The following is an 8,897-nucleotide window of genomic DNA, read 5'->3' as shown; positions in this document are numbered from 1 at the left end:
CTTCCATGTGCATACACATAATAAAAAAGTGACCTGCGAAAGATGACGATTTCAATTCTGATGGGTAAAGACAGCCTCTAAAAAACATCTTCAGTTGCTGTGCTAGGGTTTGGGGTGGTGGTTGTTTTTTTTTTTTTGCATTAGAAACAGGGTTTTATTTTGGTGCTTTCTGGTAACCCATAATCTCATTGAATTGCAACATCAAGACTGAAGGCAAAGTCAAGGCTGTTATATGAAACCGTCCTCTCAGAAAGGGAAAATGATGTATCCCTTCCCCTCCTACCCCAAGTCACTCGGTATGACAGCTCAAAGCAGATCACCCTGCAGCTCCCAAGAAGTTTTGCAAACAGGGAAGATACAAAAATAGCAAACAGCTCAAATTCCAAGTAAGAGCAAGCAGAAAATTGTATCATAGTGACTGCAAGCCTTCATCACAACAGGCAGCGTAAGAAACTCCTTCATTTAAAATCTTTTGCAGGTCTCCCTTTTAAGGCCTTAGTGTCATTACAGAAAGAGGAATTATTTTTGTCTTGTGCTTGCAATTGCTGCCCCCTAGAGCAGCATCAAAATCTCCTACAATTTAACAGTTACAGTGTCTAGTTGTCCACGACCGTGCAAAATACAGACAGGGAGGGATAGAACTATCAACAGGTGTTCAAGCTTGTTGCAGATAACTTATGTCAAGGACAGTACTTATGTGCCAAGTGTTTTAAACAACCACACAAACAGCCAAATGTTGAGCAACTGCAATACGCTGCAACTCAGATTCTCAACATCAGCCACAGCAAAGAAAACAAAACCAAGCATTGTTATGGACATAGAAGAGTTTATCTTCACTGGGCAGAATAGTGAATTGCATTCCCAGAAGGGAAGACTGGACGTCGCAGAGTGACTTGGGATAACAAGTCAAATTGAGACCAGTGCAGATGTTGGCACAGAGATGACAAACACCAGCTGGGGCCAGTTCCAGAGTGGATTGTCATGGCAGGAGATCCTGTTGCTGAGCAAAGTGATATCCATGAAGAACAGGGGAGCATTACCCCTCTCCCCAGAAGTTCTAGTCATTAGTTAAGGAACCTTAAGACAGTTTCTCAAACTGCAGCAACAGGATACTGTCGGGTCTTTAGAGATTCAGTCCCAGAGCTGTTTTGGGTTCAGAGGAAGCAGAGGGAGTCTTTTGTGCCAAATCTATAAAGAAAATTGCAAGAGAAAGACATCAGTTTTCATCAGTAAGAGGGACTAGATCAACCACGTCCATAACTAACAAACACAGTTTTGGAGCGCCTCAGTGCTTCAATATTCAATGGCATTCTCTTGGAAACCCATGCTTCGTGTTTGATATGGGATGCTGAGCATTCTTCTGCTCTGAAACTTGAGAATAGGAAGAAAACTATATGGACGGTCCTGTGTAATTGTTCATTAACAGATTCCTGAAAGGAAAATTAAAGTCTATTTACCCCTGTCTAAGACAGATCTAGGGAAAACTCAGCATGCAGTTCAAGCCCATAAGCTCTGGTCACTCACTGTTACTCAATAAAGACTAGTTTAGTACCAGTTTAAGCAGACATCATACTTGTAACACATAAGACATAGTAAGCATTCTAGAACACAGAAGATGCTGCATGCTTGGCAGCAACAGGCATGAAAACGCTGGTCTACTTTATCACTGTTAACAGAACATACAAAAACACTGCCTGGCTTTGTACAGGCTTTGTTAAACAATGACAAAAAAAAAATAATTAGTCCAAGCTTTAGCTCCCTCATAGGGCCTTCAATTTTCCCTATACCCCATGGCAAAATCCAGGCAGAATTTCTAGCAAAGAGGGCAGTTCTCTCAAGACTGAGTCTGGTAGTGAAAGACAATGCCACTGAGCACCTGGCAGGGACACCAGGAGAGCTTCCTTTCAACCGTGTAACTAGAAGTGGGAAAGATTCTGGCTCAGACTTTAGTTCTGCTAGACTTCTTTCATTTTGAAGGCTATCACAGATCCTAATAGCAGCTAGCTAACACAACTTGCTAACATCCGTACCTCCATCAGAAACAGAGAGCTTTTCCAATTCAGCTTCAAGCTCAGCATCAGAAATGGGTGGATTCAGCACCTTCTGGGGAACAGGAGGCAGATCTACAGGCTCCTTAGTCGAGTCCTGGAGGAGACTGTCCAGCTCCTTCTCAAGTTCCTCAGTGTCCATCTCTGCTGATTAAAGAAAACATTCAGTTCCAAGCAGAATTAAGTAGCATCTTCGCAGCACAGACTGAAGTTCAAGTTTAACAGAGGTATTATTACTCCCATCCATCATTACTCATAATAACAAACTCCCTGTGCCGCTTCTAAAGGTGAAAATTCAGTCCTGATCTCAGGGAGAAGCTATTTCTTTAGATGCCTTTGTGCTAAGGCATCTAAGGGCAAGAAAACATTTCAGCAGAGACAAACAAGCTGCAGCAACACACAGGCCAGAGGAAAAAGATCATCACTTAAAAAACAAAGCAGCAGCCACTCTAAAAATAGATTTAAATCAACATTACACAACTCCGAACTGAAATCCACCAACACTTAGAGACTGCAAGGATTTGGAGATGCACAATTCCCCTGCAACCCACTGTCAGAGAAGAGAACTCCTTGTCAGTCCTCACTCCCTCTCAAGGCACCAGTAGCAACAGCCTTGGTATTTCAGTAAGTGCTTATCCTCCCAGGAAGGAGGACTAGAAATACATGGGGAGGGAGCAGGGAAGGGATGGCAGCAAAAAGGACCAGCAGTGGCAAGAGAAGATGAGCAAAGGACGAAAACCCCAAAACATACCTAGACCGTTGATCCCCACTCCAGCCAGAGTCTGGGCTACTTCATCTTGAGTATCACAAAGCTGAGGAGAAATACACAGCATTTGATATCGAGTATAAACTAATTTTATGTCTTACTGTAGTCACCTATGTCAAAAGTAGAAATAATAAAAAAACCCCAAACAAACACAATTCAAAAGTTGACTTAAAGGCAGCAGGTACAAGTGCAAAAGAGACTTCCAACATGACTGTGTTTTCACTAGCAAAAACAGTAACATGGAAGATTATTAAATAAAGTGCTACAAGACCAAGTAGCATGTTTGAGGATCAAACCTGAAACAGGATTTCATCATAAAAAAAACCAAAATCCCCCTAATTTTAGCTTTTTCACATAAGTAACAAGCTTATATTGCTGCTTAGGCTAACAAAATAAGGAAGCTAAAGACCAATACATCTCAGCTGTGATATTTTACAGATAGTCCCTCAGCTCACTTGTTGAAGTCACTGTTTAAGTACATGGAGCTGAAGTTGCTAAAAACGTAATCCTTTTCTGTTTTTTTTACACCAGCTTATGCAGCAGATTGCTCTCTTCATTTCAATTCATTCAGAATAAACTCGTCTCCTTTCCCTTACTGAATTGCAGAAGATTATGGGTTAGGCAGTTTTAAGTCCCTGTTTTTATGCACATAGTTGCAGTCCAGCTTTCAAAGGTATGACTTGTATTTCTTTTTAATACATTTCGCTAAACATTTTCTAGGAAAGTTGTGTGCCTGCACAGTATTGCTAACCAAAAGAACACATGAAATGCACAGATTTAACGTAAATTGTGATTACTAGCCAGCAATAAATGCAAATACATAAAACCAAACACAGCCAGTTATCTGAAGACCTCTGCTTGCTGATCTAAAAAGATCAAGATTAAGTCAGTTTGCTCTGGTGACATATGGAATAGAAACCAAACAGCGCCAGAAGCCTCAGCATTAATAGCTGGGCAAGCTTGCTGTGTACATCTACACACCACTGGCTTCTTTATTTAGATGTGCTCTTATTTCAGTACCTCTTGTATCTGATCCACCAGGTTCTCTGCCTTCTCCACAGTAACATCCTTCATAGACAGTTTCAGAGCTCCCACACCAGCCTGATAGGCATTAAATACCTTAAAAAAAAAAAAAAAAAAAAGGAGGGGGGGGGAGAGAGAGAGAGAGAGAGAGAGAGAGAGAGAGAGAGAAAGATGCACAATGCTAACCAAGAACAAACAACAGGCAGCGTAAGCTTCTCTCAAGACCTGTTATCCAAGCAGGACCATCAGAGAAACATTAGCACACAAGAAGAAAATGAAGCCACAGGCAGGTTAATTCAGAGCAATACCCCAACATCAGAGAATAAAGTCTCACCAGCCAGCTTACACCCCTCAGACACAAGCTCTGACAAGCAGGTAAAGCAACACAAATGAGAAGAGCGGGGCTAAAGTGAGAAGCACAAGACAAAATTAACACGTACCATCTGGTCAGTCTGGGAGGCATATATACGATCCAAGATCCCCTGCACTGCATCCAGCTTGGAATGAAGCTCTTCAATGCGCCTTTCTGTCCTTCGTTTGGATTTCAAACATCTCAGTGCCTGGAGACATTAAATACACAGACTTGGATCACAAATCAGGCAGTAGCCAAAGGAAGCGTAAAAAAATAGCAATCCCTGTACAGCAAGGCACACACACACCAGCTGGTTTTAAGAGCTAGATATTTCCATTTCTCTTCACCACATCACTCTGGACAAATCTCCACCTTAAGGAGACCTTTGACCTCAGAAACACCACTTCAACACATCCAAGTTCAAGTGTACAATGCCTAACCCTGGTCATTATCTGCAGTTATGGATCAGCTCCAAGACACTTGTAGTTCTTCCCAAGTAGAACAGTACTTACCAATTGCTTTTTCCCAGCTCTACAAGCACTCCGGGCATCCTCTTTACATCTGTACAGATGCAACAAGGAAAAGAAGCTTATTCCTTTGCAAGCAATAGTTATTTTACAAATCAGCAACCATCCTCACTACCTGATGTGACCGAGTAACAATGCATTTCAGATACAACCACTCTTAAGCCATTGTTGCTTCTCAGTAGTCCTTGAATGCATTCCAAATCTTTGCAAAAACTTTTGACATCCATTCACTGCATGTTGTTTTCATGGGGATAGGGAACAAAGACTGGAAAACCTGCCCTACCACATGACTGTGGCTACTATGTTTACTGAACAGGAAAGAATGACTTGCGCTTTCAGAAACCAGCTTTGTTCTAACTATATCACAGGAATACAAATTCTACAGCACACAGACGTTCTTCCCACCACCCTTCCCCAAATTACTTCTCTGCTTCCTGGGAAAGGGACTCCACCTTCTGTGACAGCAGCTGTTCGCTTTGCATCAACTGATATACTCCAATGTCCACATCATTCATTGGGGAGACTTTGGCATGAAGACCTCGGGCAAACTTCACTATCTAAAGAACGAGAACCACATGCTTGAGTCACTCGTCTCCAGAATCTGTGCCTGCACTAGAAATACCTTCACTCTGATGAAGGGAAAAGACACCCCCAGTTTAAGCCTTGCCATAGAGTGATGAGGACATACCAGTCATCACATAACCTAATATGAAACTAGACAGGCTCAGGTGACATCATTGTGAAAGCAGAAAGCCTTAAAGGAACACCCTGAAGATTTAAAGCCGTCCTGGTCCTCTGAATAGCATATGGCAATGTCACACTTCTAAGTACTTCAGTACTGAACTGTACAGTGCAGAACACTACAGGCAAAGATGCCATCTTAGAGACGAGAGCGCCTGCATCTCTGTAGTTACTGACAGACAGGAAAGCCTTTCCACAGAAAGTGGAACGCTGATTCTAGTGGCATGGAACGATTTCAATTTGGGTAACTGGGAACAGTCAACCTGCGAGTAGACAACTACAGTACTGCCAATTTGCTAGCTGTTAAACTACATAGGTAATATTACAAATGTTTGATGGAGGAAAATAAGAACCTGTCATGCAAGAATGAGGGTTTAATCTCTCATCTATAACCAGGTTACGATGTTGGAGTACATAGAATTCACTTTTCCAATCAAAGAACGCCCATATTTAGCCAATAAAGTATTCTTTCCAGCCAGATGAAATGCAAGACAGGGATTATACCACCCAAAAGCAGTCACCTTTACCCTGTACCTTCTCTCCATGCTGTTCCAGGATCGTGACCCTCTTTTCCTTTTGCAGCTGGAGCAGCAACAAGTAAAACGTCCTTTCATCTGGACAAACACTGGCACAGAGGGAACGCAGCTCTGAGAGGGCAACAACAGGGTGAGAAGAAAGCACAGAGTTCTGATATAGGCGATAAACTTCCTCTGCCTTCTCCTGAAAGGAAGCAACAGAGCTCTCTATTAGTTTACACAGGACTTTTACTTCTCTCCCAATAACTGCCGAGTCCACACCTGCTTCCTCCCACACACTGAGGGTAAAAAGTTAGACGCATCACGTTTTGGGTGAGACAGACTTTCCGAATGAGTTGTATGTAACATTCAAAAGCAATTACTATGCTTTAAAAAAAATCACCATTAATGAATGAAAAATAGTACAGTTTTCCACGAGAACCGAAACTACACTATTCACTCTCCGTGTGCAAATGCTACAGAACAACGCAAGAACCACACAGACAGCAAGTTGGTCTCCTCTGCACTTCTTGAAGTCTGCCCCCCACCCTAAGTTTAAACCAAACAAAACCTTTTCTTTAATCCACGCTGTGATTGTTCTCATCATTTGCATGTGGGCAGAGGAAAAAGAAATGTGTTCCCCATTTCAAGTGAGAGTTATGGTCCACTTAAGACTATAGAAACAACTCTTTCCATCCACCCGCAGATTCCACATCAAGGCTTACGGTTTTCCAGGCACCTTTTTAAAAGGTTTCTCTTCTCTCCCATGCACACACCCTCTGAAAGGGCTGTGGAATACCCACCACAGAGGGAAGACGCCATCTGCTATCAGAGAAACTACAAATAAAGGAACACATCTAAAGAGCTTTTGCATTTCTGCTAGTCCCAGTCATTTAGACACCACTTGCATGAAATAGCAGCAAGTCTTGGTGCTAATTTTAACAGTCACTGATTAACACAGAGAGGGACCCAAGGTCTCGACTGTCAGCACCGCACCATCCAAGTTAGACTGAGCAACAATGAGTAACGTGAATTCATAATGCAACCCATAGGTCTACCACTAACAATGTGCCAAAGAAAAGGGTCTTTGACAGGATCCAAGGGCAGTTCTAATCACATCTGAAAAGGCAAGCTGAAAGCGCACGCTCTGAAGTGAAAGCAGCCTTTAATAACGCACACCCGAGTTCAGCTCGATGATACACTGGACCTGGACTGACAGCCAGTGACTTCTACGTCACCCGTTTCTTCCTACAACGGATGGCATTCAATCTGCAAGTTTCGCTCGTATACTACACTTGCACAAACTCAAACCTGAGATTTACAGCAGTCTCACAGCACACTACTTGCCTTCCTAGACAAGCCAGCAAGCCTGCCCCTTCCATTTCTTGGAAGTCAGTGAAAAGTCATGATGTTAGTTTCAAGGAACATCTGTAGATATAAACTATTTCTTATTCCCAGCTTATTCCATCCACCTCTCTACAGGCTTTTATACACTTAAGGAGTACAACGAAGGTCTATCCAACCCTGATCTTTCCTTGCTAGCACATAAAATGACTCATAAGTTTTCTGGAGATGCATAATCTTGAGAAAGCGCTCAACAACACTCACCTGAAGCAGCTCAACATAAATCAGAACTTCCTCTTCCTCAGGTATTTTACTGTCACCCAGCACACTGGAGAGAGTCCACTTCAGGGGCTTCAGAATGAAGATTCCCACACCCCAGGAGATCCAGCTGCTGTCTACACTGGCCATGAAGTCTGACTCCCTCTGCAGCTTGCCACGTCTAGAGAAAAGACATGCATGCAGAACTGAATACGGTCAGTCCTAAACCCTTCCACTGGCAGCGAGCAAGAGTGCCAGCATGGAGAATTATTAACCGAAACATTGCTCTACGTTTTGTACATCCAAAATCCCACTGGTGTTCTCTAACACCAGTTTCTAACTAAAGTTCGACATGTTACCACTGCCTGTGAATGCGCACAGAGGTGTCTCCACTCTTCCTCAGCTTCCTCTGGACACAAGGGTCTTTTGTTTACTATTTTTCCAGTTTTGCAAGTTTCTCCCAGTTTTCTGACTTGAAACCAACGATCCATCAAACATGGAAATCAACGGGGAGGGTCAGTTTTTGGAGAAGGCAGTTGCACATGTCAAGGTGCTTCATTTGCGTGTTAAATTGCAAACATAGCTTTTTCTTAGATGTAGAGATTTTATTTTTTATGTTACAGACAGACTCAGCTAGCTCGCACTGTTCTTGAATCTTTTCAGGGAATCAGTCCCAGGCTCTTTTTTCACAACGCAAAACACTTGGTTGCAAATACCAGCGCACCACATCCCCACATGCCCGTACACCACCACATACCATTCGCAGCTGGGTCATCACAACAACAGTTTCAGGGAAACGTAACCCAGTTTAACACAAAGCTCCCCCTGCACCTACAGCTCTCCCAGCACAGTATTCCCTTGGGAATCCCCTGCACTCCCCGTGGCACACTGCCCTCCCACACCTCCTGTGAGCCCCAGGGTGAGCTCCTCTGACTCCCTATCCATGCTTTACCTTGCACAGGGCTCCCAAATTCCCCCCCGCGCACCACAACCCCATATTCCCTTGGGCCTCTCTGTGCTCTCCTCTCCTTTGCAAGCCCTGGCACAGCAACAAAACCCCCTCACGCTCTCCCACACTCCCAGCGCTTAGCGCAGGCAGGCACAACCACCCCTCCAAGAAGAGAGCCAAGCCTGCCTTCCTGTTCCCCCTCCATTTACCCAACACCCTGCCATGCACACAGCGGGCATCATCCAGGCTGGCACCACACGGAGCTCTCCTTGCCCGCATCCATGGCACAAAGCTCCCTTACACCCCCTCCCTCTGCAACCACCCCTCCTCAGGCCTCCCCTCCCTGCTAGCTGGGCCCCCCCCTCTCAGAGACC

General features: G+C 43.9%; 1 protein-coding gene across 1 annotated transcript; it reads right to left on the bottom strand.

Moving 5' to 3' along the window:
• Positions 1–785: 785 nt before the first annotated feature.
• On the bottom strand, positions 786–7,841 carry CHMP7 (charged multivesicular body protein 7). The gene is made up of 9 exons (XM_009579422.1): positions 7,581–7,841; positions 5,992–6,177; positions 5,140–5,273; positions 4,702–4,750; positions 4,278–4,397; positions 3,835–3,933; positions 2,800–2,860; positions 2,031–2,192; positions 786–1,188 (listed from the first exon to the last, which is right to left on the bottom strand). Exons 1-9 carry the CDS (start codon positions 7,722–7,724, stop codon positions 1,124–1,126), a joined length of 1,020 nt encoding a protein of 339 aa, XP_009577717.1. The 5' UTR covers positions 7,725–7,841; the 3' UTR covers positions 786–1,123.
• Between the last annotated feature and the right edge of the window lie 1,056 nt (positions 7,842–8,897).

The sequence above is a fragment of the Fulmarus glacialis genome, unplaced genomic scaffold, assembly GCF_000690835.1.
Source record: "Fulmarus glacialis isolate BGI_N327 unplaced genomic scaffold, ASM69083v1 scaffold33496, whole genome shotgun sequence".
In the NCBI taxonomy this organism is placed as follows: domain Eukaryota; kingdom Metazoa; phylum Chordata; class Aves; order Procellariiformes; family Procellariidae; genus Fulmarus; species Fulmarus glacialis.
This window is presented reverse-complemented; position numbering and strand designations above follow the sequence as displayed.

Coding starts and splice junctions, on each gene's coding strand:
- CHMP7 (XM_009579422.1), bottom strand. CDS start 7,724: ATGGCCAGTGTAGACAGCAGCTGGATCTCCTGGGGTGTGGGAATCTTC. Junction 5,274..5,991: donor TGGAACAGCATGGAGAGAAG/GTACAGGGTAAA, acceptor CTCGTTCTTTAG/ATAGTGAAGTTTGCCCGAGG. Junction 4,398..4,701: donor GAGCTGGGAAAAAGCAATTG/GTAAGTACTGTT, acceptor TAATGTCTCCAG/GCACTGAGATGTTTGAAATC.